The sequence below is a fragment of the Ranitomeya variabilis genome, chromosome 4 (genome assembly GCF_051348905.1).
Source record: "Ranitomeya variabilis isolate aRanVar5 chromosome 4, aRanVar5.hap1, whole genome shotgun sequence".
NCBI lineage: Eukaryota > Metazoa > Chordata > Amphibia > Anura > Dendrobatidae > Ranitomeya > Ranitomeya variabilis.
This window is the reverse complement of record NC_135235.1, coordinates 18,997,728-19,016,215: the sequence shown is the minus strand read 5'-3', so window position 1 is coordinate 19,016,215 and position 18,488 is coordinate 18,997,728. Positions and strand designations below refer to the sequence as shown.

At 37.5% G+C, this 18,488-nt stretch overlaps 1 protein-coding gene across 3 annotated transcripts in view; it reads right to left on the bottom strand.

The window, feature by feature from the left end:
* SORCS1 (sortilin related VPS10 domain containing receptor 1) overlaps window positions 1-18,488 on the bottom strand; it is a 702,133-nt gene that overhangs the window by 158,693 nt on the left and 524,952 nt on the right. For all 3 annotated transcript variants that reach the window (XM_077258071.1, XM_077258072.1, XM_077258073.1), the window contains exons 9-11: window positions 10,123-10,302; window positions 5,677-5,823; window positions 141-243 (exon numbers count right to left, since the gene is read on the bottom strand). In XM_077258071.1, the coding sequence (XP_077114186.1) occupies window positions 141-243; window positions 5,677-5,823; window positions 10,123-10,302 (430 nt within the window). The remainder of the gene's footprint in view (window positions 1-140; window positions 244-5,676; window positions 5,824-10,122; window positions 10,303-18,488) is intronic.

Genomic DNA, 18,488 nt, shown 5'->3' with positions numbered 1-18,488 from the left:
TCACCGGCTGAATTACAATTTATCGGGATAAGAGGTTCATTTGTGCGTGGAGCGAAATGATTGAAACAAGGCAGGAGGTTTATGAACTGCGCCCAATGCAAACTCAGCTCTGCTGCAGTATATTCCTATGTGACAGGTACCTGAAGCCACGATGATGCCTGGAGCGGTGTCTCGGCTGGCGATGTTACCCGTGGTGTAGGGATTCTCGGACACCTTCAGGTGTAGGTGTAAAGAACAATATGGCTGAAAAGAAGCAAAATGCAGAATATCAGACATGAAAATGAGCAATCCTGGACTAGGGTCATGTATAGATTCGGCCACTAGGTGGCGCTCCGATAGTTGACATATACGGCCATCTTGGAAGAATTATATCAGCCGCGCAGATTTCCATTTTTAATCACATGATACATAAGACTTGTCCTGTATCACATGTATAAGAATACTCAGAACTCCCAACATTTACAAGCTCTCTGACATCACCGATGAGTGGCATCATATTGTTTTATGCAGAAATCATTGAGATTCAGAACTATGCGGTAAGAACACAAACATAAGTGATGCCATAATGACAAAGTATCACTGCGCAGAGATTTCCCTGAAAAGAAGCCATCATAGCGGTAACTTGTGCCGCACAGAACCTACCACTGAGCTGCCTCCTCGGCACAGCACCATCTAGTGGCCTGAAATATTAATGTCTAGTAATGACAGATGAATCACTTCTATTACTGTGCACTGTGTTGCGGCATTATTTTATACTTACTTTGTGATACGAAGAAAAAGACTTATTATTAGGTGGGCTAGGTTTACAGTGATGGAAAGGGGGTCTGCCTATGGCACCAGTGTTTGCTAATGTAGAAGAGAGGAGCGATCCATAGATTGTGTGTGAGATGGCAGCTTAGCTCCAGTAAGACAAATAAGAGAGCGCTGTCTGACATCCAGCTGCCTGCACTGTATACAGACAGTGGGAGTCTACAGAAGGGACACGAGGGGCGCTGTGCCATGGGTCAGCTGCAGGCCATTTAATAAGAGGGACGCTGTGCCATGGGTCAGCTGCAGGGCTATTTAATGAGAGGGGGCTCTGTGCCATGGGTCAGCTGCAGGGTTATTTAATGAGAGGGGACGCTGTGCCATGGGTCAGCTGCAGGGTTATTTAATGAGAGGGGACGCTGTGCCATGGGTCAGCTGCAGGGTTATTTAATGAGAGGGGGCTCTGTGCCATGGGTCAGCTGCAGGGCTATTTAATGAGAGGGGGCTCTGTGCCATGGGTCAGCTGCAGGGCTATTTAATGAGAGGGGGCTCTGTGCCATGGGTCAGCTGCAGGGCTATCTAATGAGAGGGGGCTCTGTGCCATGGGTCAGCTGCAGGGCTATCTAATGAGAGGGGGCTCTGTGCCATGGGTCAGCTGCAGGGTTATTTAATGAGAGGGGGCTCTGTGCCATGGGTCAGCTGCAGGGTTATTTAATGAGAGGGGACTCTGTGCCATGGGTCAGCTGCAGGGTTATTTAATGAGAGGGGGCTCTGTGCCATGGGTCAGCTGCAGGGCTATTTAATGAGAGGGGGCTCTGTGCCATGGGTCAGCTGCAGGGCTATTTAATGAGAGGGGGCTCTGTGCCATGGGTCAGCTGCAGGGCTATTTAACCCTAGAACGCGTACCTGGGACCTCGCAGGCCTGCTAGGTTAATTGATTCCTATTTTCTGGAAGATTACTTTAGTTAGAATTCTGAAACTCTCGGTATTCCTCAGGTATATAGTTGTTAGTAATTTCCAGTTGTTCATATATTTTTATGTTACAGGCATTTCGGTATAACAACTCTTTTTTGGGAATACCCCATATTCACATACCTGGGGCCTTTTAGGCCTGTACTAGGTTTACATGTGATTACAAGAAATGGTTTCTGTAAATATTTTTTTAAATTATATTGTAGATGAGGTAGTTTTGTGTACTAGCTTAGAAGGAAAACGTATCGCTTCAGTAAAATAAAAAAACATGGAAAAATATAACAAACGAGGAACTGTATACTTATATTGCCCTTATAGTGAAACTCATACAGAATTCCATGCCAACAGGAAGGACAAGAGATGTCTATTCTTGATGGAACTTTGCTATGTACTTTTAATGCCTACCATGATGGAGCGAAGCAACACAAAATGCTTGCCAAGGCAAACTACGGAAGCTATGATCCGATGTGGTATAGATTTTCAGGAACATCCAGAGCCAAGAGAAAAAAAAATAAAGCGTTGTTATATTTGTCCAGGAAAGGAAATCTGAGTGTATCTGTACGCTCCTTAGCTGGGGTCACCAGGAGGTCAGATCCATTACGGATCCCCTCCTGGCGGACCCCAGCACCGCTAGTGGGAATGCATCCTTACTTTGCAATTTCAAATAAACTTTGAAAAGTATTTTTATTTGAGTTATTCCATGTTATTTGCACACAGGCCTAAAAGGCCCCAGGTACGTGAAAGTGTAGATTTCTATGGTTGCGCGTTCTAGGGTTAATGAGAGGGGGCGCTGTGCCATGGGTCAGCTGCAGGGAAATATAATAAGAGGGGGCGCTGTGCCATGGGTCAGCTGTAGGGCCATATAATGAGAGGGGGCGCTGTGCCACGGGTCAGCTGCAGGGAAATATAATAAGAGGGGGCGCTGTGCCATGGGTCAGCTGTAGAGCCATATAATGAGAGGGGGCGCTGTGCCACGGGTCAGCTGCAGGGAAATATAATAAGAGGGGGCGCTGTGCCCGTGCATCGTCTGTGCTTACTGTCCCAGTATTTTCCTCTATATTCCAGTTTTGCATTTCCAGACTCGGCCTTTGCTTTTGCTCTTCCTATATAATGAGACAATTTCTAAATTATCTACAGTGATTTTTTTTTAATTTTTTTCTCGGCTTTGTGTATATTTACTATTAAGCAGAAAGTCGTTTTTGAAGCCGTTTCTGCTTTTTGTTATTATTTTCTCAGTGGGAAGTTACCTTTATGACCTGGATTTCATTTTCATCATTAGACTAAAAATAGTAAAAATAGTAATACCAGCGCAGCCATCATAGCGGCCTATTAACGCGCTGGCATCATCTGCAGCTCCCCTGCGCCATCTAGTGGCCATGTGTGAAACAAGATAATTCATAGAAAAAAGGAAAATACATCACATCATACGGAAATTGTCTAAAACATGTTATTTTTATTGGAAATCCATTAAAACATGAAAGGACACATGGAAAGCATGGAAAAAAAAGATGCATTTATGGGGAAACCGCCCTTACTCGTGATGAAATTCATTGAGAAGAGAGGAGGAGGAGGTGAGCTGTGATATCACCTATTGTGAATGGTGGATCCTGTGTTATCTACTGTATATAGAGGTGTTATTAGTCATTGTACAGGAGGAGGAGGTGAGCTGTGACATCACCTATTGTGAATGGTGGATCCTGTGTTATCTACTGTATATAGAGGTGTTATTAGTCATTGTACAGGAGGAGGAGGAGAGCTGTGATATCACCTATTGTGAATGGTGGATCCTGTGTTATCTACTGTATATAGAGGTGTTATTAGTCATTGTACAGGAGGAGGAGGTGAGCTGTGACATCACCTATTGTGAATGGTGGATCCTATGTTATCTACTGTATATAGAGCTATTATCATGTACAGGAGGAGGAGGTGAGCTGTGACATCCCTTATTGTCAATGGTGGGTCCTGTGCGACCTAGTGGAGGCAGACAGAATTGTGTGATTTCTTTTATGCCTATGCAGGAGATATGGATCTGTGCATCAGATAGACAGAGTTCAGAACGTTATAATGAAATAATAATAAGACATTTATTATGACAGAATTTTGGAAATTTTGGAAAATGGAGATGAATTGTAAAGATAATCCCTAGAATTACCATCCAGACCTGTAACAGCACAACACTCCATCTCTCAGTTTGATAAGATATTTGTAAGGATACTTGTAATTTGTGCAGAATACATCATTTGTAAATGCCTCATTAGTCTGCAGACAGACAGATAATTAGCAAAGGACAGCAGAAGTTTTACAGAAGAAGTCACTTTGGTGTTTGGAGAGAGGTTATAGCTCGGGGGGAAAGGGGCAAATGTCTGCCAGCGTGTACGGATCTCTGCCATTACATCACCCGCAATCATACGCGGATCTCAATCTCTTCCTTAGTGGCTTGTCATGAACAAACATCATGGTGCAGTATAGTGGCGCTATATGGATGCTATATGGAGGTATTATATCATTATGACATGTTATGTCATCTATTGGCATATGGTGTATTATAAGGCAACTATGTAGGCTTCTTATAGTAGTCTCACGCGGCCACTTTATGATGCTGTTATATCAGTGCTATAATGTACAACTATGTCAGCATCTTATAGCCGTTCTATAAGGACACTGTATGGTTGTAGTAAGTTGTGATTGGTATTGTACAATTATGTTTACTACTAGACCCTGCAACCGCATGACGTCACAGGGTATGGAAAGCACAAGAGACGCCCAGGATGCCGGCCCGAGAATGCAAAACACAGAAGAGAAGGACTTATGTGAACACTATAAGGTGGTATTTGGAAGACCTCTTATATGAGCACTACATGGCAGCATTATGTAGGTACTGTATTGTACTATTATGTAAGCGTCTAATAGCGGTCGTATATGGGCACTATATGGTGGTAATAGGAAGCCATCTAATGTGGGCACTACATGGTGGTTTTATGTAGGCAATGTGCTGGCACAATTATGTGTAAGCATCAAAAAGCAGTCTTATATGAGCACTGGATGGCAGCATTAAGTAGGCAATGTATTGTACTATTAGGTAAGCGTCTAATATCAGTGTTATATGGGCACTATATGTTGGTATTAGGTAGGTATCTAATGTCAGCAATGCATGGCGGCATTATGTATGCACTGTATTATACTATTATGTAAGTGTCCAATAGGTTAGTGTCTAATACAAGTGTTATATGGGCACTATATGGTGGTATTATGTAGGCACTGTATTGTACTATTATTTAAGCATCTAATAGCAGTCATATATGGGCATTATATGGTGGCATTATGTATTCACTGTATTGTACTAATATATAAGTAATATCAGTCATATATGGGCACTATATGGTGGCATTATGTAGGCACTGTATTGTACTATTAGGTAAGTGTCCAATAGCAGTATTATGTGGGCATTATATGGTGGCATTATGTAGGCACTGTATTGTACTAATATATAAGTAATAGCAGTCATATATGGGCACTATATGGTGGCATTATGTAGGCACTGTATTGTACTGATATATAAGTAATAGCAGTCATATATGGGCACTATATGGTGGCATTATGTAGGCACTGTATTGTACTATTAGGTAAGTGTCTAATAGAAGTGTTATATGGGCACTATATGGTGGCATTATGTAGGCACTGTATTGTACTATTATATAAGTATCTAATAGCAGTCGTATATGGGCACTATATGGTGGTATTATATGTCTTGTATTTTACAGTTATGTAAGCATCTTATGTAGTCACCAATATGTACAGTAGGTGCCTCATTGACATCTGAAAGCAGTGTCATCTGGGCACCATATAACGGTATTATTTAAGCCCTATAATTTGAGATTTATTTTATTGCAATTTGTGTTTCATGCACAATTAGGCAAATGATGATGTTTGCTTCTGCCCTGATCCGGTAACACTCACCAGTAGGCAGTTGACGGGGTTTCCTCGCAGATCAGCGTCCGGTGCCTGCAGCAGGTGCCAGTCTCTCCCTTTATTGTACGTGATGAAAGTCTTTACCTGGCTGTCAGTCTTCTTGTTTGCCAGGAACATCCCCTTTATCCCTGCTACCTAGGAAAAATTGATGCAGCTGAAAAACAGATCAATCTGAGACAGGCTTTTAAGCTCGTCAGGCCGGCGGGGAGGCTGTTCTGGAAGAATTGGTCGGATGTCAATATAGCAGCAGAGTGTGGACGCGATGAATGCCAGAGGACGAGAAGGAAAGTTCATGCTGCCTACAGACACGCAGACTGCTCACCGTGTAATGTGGAAGATGCCGAGAACACGATTTTATCAGGAGAACGTTCATCTATTTGTCTTTCTTTTTTTTTTGCAATATTTGTAAATATTTTATCAAAATCCGACACATGATCGTGATTTGTAAATAAATACTGCACGACAGTAGCATTACTAATTACCACAGAATTGGCTGCCGTGTGTACACGAGGAACAATATTATTTGGGGCCATTATATCACTTGTATCCTGCATTTTCAACACTTCATCCTCTGCAGGCTCAATAATTGATTTTCAGTTGCCTCTTAGCTAGTGGATACAATTTAGCAACTTTGATGTCTCCCATACACAGCACACAAAGACTCAAAGGATTCCTACTCTCCTGTCTCTACAAAACACATGCAGCAGCAGCATGGAGGACATTATGTAGCGGTAATGAGAAGTGTTTCTGTGAATCCACCTTTGGCGTTATATAAACACTTACTAGAAAGAAGCAACATCATGGAGGACATTATACGGCAGTAATGAGAAATGTAGCTGTGAAGCCAGCTCTGGGGTGAGATGAAGACTTACTAGAAAGCAGCATCATGGAGAACAGTATATATCATTACTGAACAGGACAGCTGTGAATCCAGCTCTGAGGTGAGATAAAATCTCTACTAGAAATAAGCAGCAACATGGAGGACATTATACAGCAGTTACTAGAAATGTATCCAAATATGGGGTTAGATGAGCACTAATGAGAAAGCAGCATAGAGAACATTATATATCAGTACTGAATAATACAGCTGTGAATCCAGCTATGGGGTGAGATAAAACACTTACAAAAAAGCTGCAGTACTTGTGAGGAAGTCGTGCAGGTGAAACGCACGTTGAAGCTTCCGATACACTCCCTTGTGTGCTCCTGTGCTGCCAAACATCATATCTCAAGGTAATTTCCTTTTTTAATGATGCGGCATTACTGGGATCTGTGTATTACTTGGTGGGTTGAGGTGGTGCGATTATCTGATCTTTGAGGACCTGCACCAGTCTCTAATGTATGACCCCCTTGTCTATCGGTTATTATACTAAGTGTGCATACTTTGTATATATATTTATACTGAGCCCTATTGATCTGCAGACACAATGCCCTATTATCTACTGTGTATATACTCATAGTAAAAAAAACTTTGGTTACTTATTTCAAGCAGTAGATTTCATCATTATATTTACACATACTGATTATTAGGATTTCTCCTAGAATTTAAGTTGAGCCTTGTATCTTTCATGAACATCTCATGAGGGACTGTTCCTTTCTTTCCCACTTTTTTCTCGTACTTCTCTTCCTTGTCCATGTTATTACTCTTTCGTATATTATCATAATGTTTATATTAATAAAACACTTTCATTCTTTCTAAACACTCCTTACTCTTTCTGGGTTTCCCTTTTTCTGTCCGATTGGTTACATATTTTTATCTATTAGTATCTCACTATTTATTGTGATTGTATCGGATCAGAACTTTCCTTTTTGGTTACATATTTGTGTGAGAATGTTTGTGTGTCTTTTTCTTTCTCGCTTTGCTCCTTCCCTCTCTTTTTTTGCATCATGTGGGTATGAGCTTGAAGATCACATCCTTCAAATAACAGCAGAAAAATAATGTCAGACATCAATCTCCCGAGAACTTTGTCCCAGTCAAAAGTTCTGAAAAATCTGTTCCTGCAGTGATTTTCCTTCTTCTTATTGGAACGTGCACATCGTAGATTCAGACTGAAAGCAGCAAAACCGTAAAGGAACACGTAAGGAAAGAATGAAACACGTGAGGAAAGAATGAGTGCAGAAATACATATGTAACAAGCCAGAAGGTGTGCTCCACATTAGAGTCCGCACGTTTCTCCTCATTCACTCTGATGATGCCTTTACACCTCCTGGGCTGCTCTCTGACGTTTCATCAGGTCCTCACCTGGAATGGCTTACAACAAACATATAGGAGATTCCAGAGGTGCAGAGCACTTGTTGGCTGCTTTGCCTTCACTCTGCGTCCTACTCATTCCAAACCATCACAACTGGGTTGAGGTCGGTGATAGTGGAGGCCATGTCATCTGACACAGCCTCCGTCCCTTTTCTTCTTGGTCACAAAGTCCATACATAGTTTGGATGAGTTTTGGATCATTGCAGTGCTGTAAAACAAATGATGGTCCCGTTAAGTATAGACCAGATGGGATGGTGATCGCTGCAGAACGCTGTGGTAGCCATGCTGGAAAAGTGCCTTAAATTTAGAAAAATCACTTTCACCAGTAGAGTCCCACCACCATCACGCCTTCCCTTCATGCTTCACAGTGGGCATCACACATGTAGAAACAATCTTCTCACCTTATAAGGAGAAGGCAGTTGGTACAAGAAATTTCAAATTCCACTAACTTTGTGTCCAGTCCTTGTGTTGGTTGGCCCAAACATGTCTCTTCTTATTTACAGTTCTCAGTAGTGGCTTCTTTGTAGCAATTCTACTCTAAAAGCATCTACTCACAGTGTGCTCTTGACAGTTGATGTTGAGTTGTGTCTACTACTTGATGTCTGATCATGATTTATGGGGACGTTATCTCAGGAGCTGTTAATTTGCTTTTCCACGGCTGGCAACTTTGATGAACTTATCGTCTGCAGCAGAAGTAATTCTAGGTCTTTCTTTCCTTAAGCAGTCCTCGTGAGAGCTAGTTTAACCATAGTGTTTGATTATTTTCATGACAGCACTTGAGGATGCCTTCAAGGTTCTAGCAATTTTTCGGATTAATTGACCTTCATGTCTTTAAGTAATGATGGACCATGGTTTCTCCTTACTTAGTTGGGTGGTTCTTGCCATATTCTGGGTTAGAACAATTGTGGAATAGGGCTCAGTACTGCATGGAGCTGTGTACCAACACTAACTTTGTAAATCACACCTTTCTGAAGGCAAATTATTCGATATACGACCACTTGAGGCATAACTGCTCAGTAGAAGATAATTTCAGTTGAAAAATGATGGAGGAGGTGAGATAATGCCAAGGGGGGTGTTCAGCTGTCATCAGAGTAGGAAGAGGGTTAGCCTAAAATGTAACGCATATTCTGGTTTGTTTCACAGGTGTAACTTTCCGTCTTCTTTTCATAGGTGTTCCTTCCTTCTTTCGTGGTTTTGCTACCTTCAGCCTGGATCTACAATATACTGTGAGGCAGTGAGGGAAATTTATATTGGAGGGATGGTTTCTGTCCCCCAGGATGCGCATAGAAGTGTATTGAGGCCTCTGGAGTGCATTGCAGTCACAGGTATAGCTGTGATTGCAGTGCAGAATAAAAGTAAGTTTGGACTTGGTCACGCTATTTGACCAAGGCAGATTTCAGAAAACCCTGCATGGGCTTTTGTTTTTGGAGTGAACTACAGGATAGTAGTGAGGCGGATCACTCCCTCCAGCTGCATCTTACCAGTGGATCATGGCCACAGATTCCATTAAAAAGCTGCAGCAAAGGGTTGGGTGTGTCATTGTTTTGTTTGCAAGCTGCAGAGCAGGTGACTCTGGAACATACAGCTTGTGTGAAGCTAACACAGAGCCAAGTGAAGCAAAATGCCTGGCGCTCCCTCAGCGTTACACGGTGCTGCAGTCGCCCACGGTAACGGGTTTCGGAGACAGACTGCTTTGACGCCCCGGCTGCGATGCAGAGGATACCGTTTGCCTTTAATTTGTGAGTTTTGGAAAATAAAGACATTTGCGTTGAACTTTACTGGGTCACTGCCTCATTATAGCACGGTGTGAACACCTTCGCAATACAATACATATACTAACAGTAAGGGTATGTGTCCACGTTCAGGATTGCATCAGGATTTGGTCAGGATTTTCCATCAGTATTTGTAAGCCAAAACCAGGAGTGGAACAATTAGAGGATAAGTATAATAGAAACATATGCTCCACTTCTGTATTTATCACCCACTCCTGGTTTTGGCTTACAAATACTGATGAAAAATCCTGACCAAATCCTGATGCAATCCTGAACGTGGACACATACCCTAACAAGTAAAATTACTGCATGAACAGGGGTGTCCTCTTATTTTAAGGTCTCCATCTCTACCTGTGGAATTTCCCAATCAATTCCAAAACAAGGGAGACTTATCTATGAGCCACGGTGACATACCTCATAGAGGTCGATCATGACATTTCCCTCCGGACCCTTGATGCTCTTCACATTTTCCAGAGCGAGCGTGAAGAAAATCCCCCGAGTGTCGGAGATGTAGAGGTTATACGTCTCGTTTTGGTTCCATTCTTGAATAGCAACAAACACTTGGTTTTCATCAGTGCTGATCACGTGCATGTCCTGCGGAGAGAGGCCGGCGGAATTAATATAAGCTGCGTATCATAAGGTGGGATTATTCTCAGTGATGAACAATTGGAATGAAGTTCATTAAACTGTTGATTAAAGGAATACTCCGGAAACATCTGATACATTGTATCTTCCCCAATGGCAACACAATGGGAGAAAGGAGGGATGAAATTACAGTATGTCTGTGGACTCCGGTATTTGATGTGTGATGCAGCATTGATACTTATGATCCCTTCACATTCTCATCAGTGACAGAACATTCATGGGGCCAAGACAATAACAGAGAGCAAAATCAGCAAAAGAGTAACCTTTACAAGAGGAGGCTGAATCAGCGAGGTGTATTCATCAATTTCCCACCCACCAGAAAGAGGGAAACAACTATGACAGTAACAGATTGTAAAGATAAAAAAGACACCAAGAATGTTACATAAGATCCAGAAATGAATCTACGCAGCCATGTAATAACGTAACACAAAGAATTGGATGGAACATATTACTTTATTCTTCACACTATAAAAAAGAATTTAACTACTATAATACTGTCCCCATGTACAAGAATATAACTACTATAATACTGCTCCTATGTACAAGAATATAACTACTATAATACTGATCCTATGTACAAGAATATAACTACTACAATACTGCCCCTATGTAAAAGAATATAACTACTACAATACTGCCCCTATGTAAAAGAATATAACTACTATAATACTGCTCCTATGTACAAGAATATAACAACTACAATACTGCCCCTATGTACAAGAATATAACTACTATAATACTGCTCCTGTGCACAAGAATATAACTACTATAATACTGCTCCTGTGCACAAGAATATAACTACTATAATACTGCTCCTATATACAAGAATATAACTACTATAATACTGCCCCTATGTACAAGAATATAACTACTATAATACTGCTCCTATGTACAAGAATATAACCACTATAATACCGCTCCTATGTACAAGAATATAACTGCTACAATACTGCCCCTATGTACAAGAATATAACTACTATAATACTGCTCCTATGTACAAGAATATAACTACTATAATACTGCTCCCTATGTACAAGAATATAACTACTATAATACTGACTCCTATGTACAAGAATATAACTACTATAATCCTGCCCCTACGTACAAGAATATAACTACTATAATACTGCCTCTATGTACAAGATTATAAGTACTATAATACTGCCCCTATGTACAAGAATATAACTACTACAATACTGTCCCTATGTACAAGAATATAACTACTATAATACTGCCCCTATGTACAAGAATATAACTACTATAATACTGCTCCTATGTACAAGAATATAACTACTGTAATACTGCCCCTATGGACAAGAATATAACTACTATAATACTGCCCCTATGTACATGAATATAACTACTATAATACTGCCCCTATCTACAAGAATATAACTACTATAATACTGTTCCTATGTACAAGAATATAACTACTATAATACTGCTCCTATGTACAAGAATATAACTACTATAATACTGCTCCTATGTACAAGAATATAACTACTATAATACTGCTCCTATGTACAAGAATATAACTACTATAATACTGTTCCTATGTACAAGAATATAACTACTATAATACTGATCCTATGTACAAGAATATAACTACTACAATACTGCCCCCATGGGCAAGAATATAACTACTATAATACTGCCCCTATGTACAAGAGTATAACTACTATAATACTGCCCTCTATGTACAAGAATATAACTACTATAATACTGCCCCTATGTACAAGAATATAACTACTATAGTACTGCCCCTATGTACAAGAATATAACTACTATAATACTGCCCCTACGTACAAGAATATAACTACTATAATACTGACTCCTATGTACAAGAATATAACTACTATAATACTGCCCCTACGTACAAGAATATAACTACTATAATACTGCCTCTATGTACAAGATTATAAGTACTATAATACTGCCCCTATGTACAAGAATATAACTACTACAATACTGTCCCTATGTACAAGAATATAACTACTATAATACTGCCCCTATGTACAAGAATATAACTACTATAATACTGCTCCTATGTACAAGAATATAACTACTATAATACTGCTCCTATGTACAAGAATATATCTACTATAATACTGCCCCATATGTACAAGAATATAACTACTATAATACTGCTCCTATGTACAAGAATATAACTACTATAATACTTCTCCCTATGTACAAGAATATAACTACTACAATACTGTCCATATGTACAAGAATATAACTACTATAATACTGCTCCTATGTACAAGAATATAACTACTATAATACTGCTCCTATGTACAAGAATATAACTACTATAATACTGCTCCTATGTACAAGAATAGAACTACTATAATACTGCTCCTATGTACAAGAATATAACTACTATAATACTGCCCCTATGTACAAGAATATAACTACTATAATACTGCTATGTACAAGAATATAACTACTATAATACTGCTCCTATGTACAAGAATAGAACTACTATAATACTGCTCCTATGTACAAGAATAGAACTACTATAATACTGCTCCTATGTACAAGAATATAACTGCTACAATACTGCCCCTATGTACAAGAATATAACTACTACAATACTGCCCCTATGTACAAGAATATAACTACTATAATACTGCTCGTATGTACAAGAATATAACTACTGTAATACTGCCCCTATGGACAAGAATATAACTACTATAATACTGCCCCTATGGACAAGAATATAACTACTATAATACTGCCCCTATGGACAAGAATATAACTACTATAATACTGCCCCCATGGACAAGAATATAACTACTATAATACTGCCCCTATGTACAAGAGTATAACTACTATAATACTGCCCCTATGTACAAGAGTATAACTACTATAATACTGCCCTCTATGTACAAGAATATAACTACTATAATACTGCTCCTATGTATAAGAATATAGCTACCATAATACTGACCCTATGTACACGAATATAACTACTGTAATACTGCCCCTATGGACAAGAATATAACTACTGTAATACTGCCCCAATGGACAAGAATATAACTACTATAATACTGCCCCTATGTACAAGAATATAACTACTATAATACTGCCCCTATGTACAAGAATATAACTACTATAATACTGCTCCTATGTACAAGAATAGAACTACTATAATACTGCTCCTTTGTACAAGAATATAACTACTATAATACTGCTCCTATGTACAAGAATAGAACTACTATAATACTGCCCCTATGTACAAGAATATAACTACTATAATACTGCTCCTATGTACAAGAATATACTACTACAATACTGCCCCTATGTACAAGAATATAACTACTATAATACTGCCCCTATGTACAAGAATATAACTACTATAATACTGCTCCTATGTACAAGAATATAACTACTGTAATACTGCCCCTATGGACAAGAATATAACTACTATAATACTGCCCCTATGGACAAGAATATAACTTCTGTAATACTGCCCCTATGGACAAGAATATAACTACTATAATACTGCCCCTATGTACAAGAATATAACTACTATAATACTGCCCCTATGTACAAGAATATAACTACTATAATACTGCTCCTATGTACAAGAATAGAACTACTATAATACTGCTCCTATGTACAAGAATAGAACTACTATAATACTGCTCCTATGTACAAGAATAGAACTACTATAATACTGCCCCTATGTACAAGAATATAACTACTATAATACTGCTCCTATGTACAAGAATATAACTACTACAATACTGCCCCTATGTACAAGAATATAACTACTATAATACTGCCCTTATGTACAAGAATATAACTACTATAATACTGCTCCTATGTACAAGAATATAACTACTGTAATACTGCTCCTATGGACAAGAATACATCTACTATAATACTGCCCCTATGTACAAGAATATAACTACTATAATACTGCCCCTATGTACAAGAATATAACTATTATAATACTGTTCCTATGTACAAGAATATAACTACTATAATACTGCTCCTATGTACAAGAATATAACTACTATAATACTGCTCCTATGTACAAGAATATATCTACTATAATACTACCCCCATGTACAAGAATATAACTACTATAATACTGCTCCTATGTACAAGAATATAACTACTATAATACTGCTCCTATGTACAAGAATAGAACTACTATAATACTGCTCCTATGTAGAGGAATATAACTACTATAATACTGCTCCTATGTACAAGAATATAACTACTATAATACTGCCCCTATGTACAAGAATATAACTACTATAATACTGCTATGTACAAGAATATAACTACTATAATACTGCTCCTATGTACAAGAATATAACTACTATAATACTGCTCCTATGTACAAGAATATAACTACTGTAATACTGCCCCTATGGACAAGAATATAACTACTATAATACTGCCCCTATGGAAAAGAATATAATTACTATAATACTGCCCCTATGGACAAGAATATAATTACTATAATACTGCCCTATGTACAAGAATATAACTACTATAATACTGCTCCTATGTACAAGAATATAACTGCTATAATACTGCCCTCTATGTACAAGAATAGAACTACTATAATACTGCCCCTATGTATAAGAATATAACTACTATAATACTGCTCCTATGTACAAGAATATAACTACTATAATACTGCCCCTATGTACAGGAATATAACTACTATAATACTGCACCTATGTACAAGAATATAACTACTATAATACTGCTCCTATGTACAAGAATATAACTACTGTAATACTGCCCCTATGGACAAGAATATAACTACTATAATACTGCCCCTATGGAAAAGAATATAATTACTATAATACTGCCCCTATGGACAAGAATATAATTACTATAATACTGCCCCTATGTACAAGAATATAACTACTATAATACTGCTCCTATGTACAAGAATATAACTACTATAATACTGCTCCTATGTACAAGAATATAACTACTATAATACTGCTCCTATGTACAAGAATATAACTATTATAATACTGTTCCTATGTACAAGAATATAACTACTATAATACTGCCCCTATGTACAATAATATAATTACTATAAAACTGCCCCTATGTACAAGAATATAACTACCGTACTATAATACTGCTCCTATGTACAAGAATAGAACTACTATAATACTGCTCCTATGTAGAGGAATATAACTACTATAATACTGCTCCTATGTACCAGAATAGAACTACTATAATACTGCTCCTATGTACAAGAATATAACTACTATAATACTGCTCCTATGTACAAGAATATGACTACTATAATACTGCTCCTATGTAGAGGAATATAACTACTATAATACTGCTCCTATGTACAAGAATATAACTACTATAATACTGCCCCTATGTTCAAGAATATAAATGCTACAATACTGCCCCTATGTACAAGAATATAATTACTATAATACTGCTCCTATGTACAAGAATATAACTACTGTAATACTGCCCCTATGGACAAGAATATAACTACTATAATACTGCCCCTATGGAAAAGAATATAACTATTATAATACTGCCCCCATGGACAAGAATATAACTACTACAATACTGCCCCTATGTACAAGAATATAACTACTATAACACTGCCCCTATGTGTAAGAATATAACTACTATAATACTGCTCCTTTGTATAAGAATATAACTACCATAATACTGTCCATATGTACAAGAATATAACTGCTATAATACTGCCCTCTATGTACAAGAATATAACTACTATAATACTGCCCCTATGTATAAGAATATAACTACTATAATACTGCTCCTATGTACAAGAATATAACTACTATAATACTGCCCCTATGTACAGGAATATAACTACTATAATACTGCACCTATGTACAAGAATATAACTACTATAATACTGCTCCTATGTACAAGAATATAACTACTGTAATACTGCCCCTATGGACAAGAATATAACTACTATAATACTGCCCCTATGGAAAAGAATATAACTATTATAATACTGCCCCCATGGACAAGAATATAACTACTACAATACTGCCCCTATGTACAAGAATATAACTACTATAACACTGCCCCTATGTGTAAGAATATAACTACTATAATACTGCTCCTTTGTATAAGAATATAACTACCATAATACTGTCCATATGTACAAGAATATAACTGCTATAATACTGCCCTCTATGTACAAGAATATAACTACTATAATACTGCCCCTATGTATAAGAATATAACTACTATAATACTGCTCCTATGTACAAGAATATAACTACTATAATACTGCCCCTATGTACAGGAATATAACTACTATAATACTGCACCTATGTACAAGAATATAACTACTATAATACTGCTCCTATGTACAAGAATATAACTACTGTAATACTGCCCCAATGGACAAGAATATAACTACTATAATACTGCCCCTATGGAAAAGAATATAATTACTATAATACTGCCCCTATGGACAAGAATATAATTACTATAATACTGCCGCTATGTATAAGAATATAACTACTATAATACTGCTCCTATGTACAAGAATATAACTACTATAATACTGCTCCCTATGTACAAGAATATAACTACTATAATACTGCTCCTATGTACAAGAATATAACTACTATAATACTGCTCCCTATGTACAAGAATATAACTACTATAATACTGCCCCTATGTATAAGAATATAACTACTATAATACTGCTCCTATGTACAAGAATATAACTACTATAATACTGCTCCCTATGTACAAGAATATAACTACTATAATACTGCTCCCTATGTACAAGAATTGAACTACTATAATACTGCCCCTATGTACAGGAATATAACTACTATAATACTGCCCCTATGTACAAGAATATAACTACTATAATACTGCTCCCTATGTACAAGAATATAACTACTATAATACTGCTCCTATGTACAAGAATATAACTACTATAATACTGTCCCTATGTACAAGAATATAACTACTGTAATACTGCCCCTATGGACAAGAATATAACTAGTATAATACTGCCCCTATGGACAAGAATACAACTACTATAATACTGCCCTTATGTATAAGAATATAACTACTATAATACTGCCTCCTATGTACAAGAATATAACTACTATAATACTGCTCCTATGTACAAGAATATAACTACTATAATACTGCTCCTATGTACAAGAATATAACTAATATAATACTGCCCCTATGTACAAGAAAATAACTACTATAATACTGCTCCTATGTACAAGAATATAACTACTATAATACTGCCCCTATGTACAAGAATATAACTACTATAATACTGCTCCTATGTACAAGAATATAACTACTATAATATTGCTCCTATGTACAAGAATATAACTACTATAATACTGCCCCCATGGACAAGAATATAACTACTATAATACTGCCCCTATGTACAAGAATATAACTACTATAATACTGCCCCCATGGACAAGAATATAACTACTATAATACTGCCCCCATGGACAAGAATATAACTACTATAATACTGCCCCTATGTACAAGAATATAACTACTATAATACTGCCCCCATGGACAAGAATATAACTACTATAATACTGCTCCTATGTACAAGAATATAACTAATATAATACTGCCCCTATGTACAAGAAAATAACTACTATAATACTGCTCCTATGTACAAGAATATAACTACTATAATACTGCCCCTATGTACAAGAATATAACTACTATAATACTGCTCCTATGTACAAGAATATAACTACTATAATATTGCTCCTATGTACAAGAATATAACTACTATAATACTGCCCCCATGGACAAGAATATAACTACTATAATACTGCCCCTATGTACAAGAATATAACTACTATAATACTGCTCCTATGTGCAAGAATATAACTACTATAATACTGCCCCTATGTACAAGAATATAACTACTATAATACTGCCCCTATGTACAAGAATATAACTACTATAATACTGCCCCCATGGACAAGAATATAACTACTATAATACTGCCCCTATGTACAAGAATATAACTACTATAATACTGCTCCTATGTACAAGAATATAACTACTATAATACTGTCCCCTATGTACAAGAATATAACTACTATAATACTGCCCCCATGGACAAGAATATAACTACTATA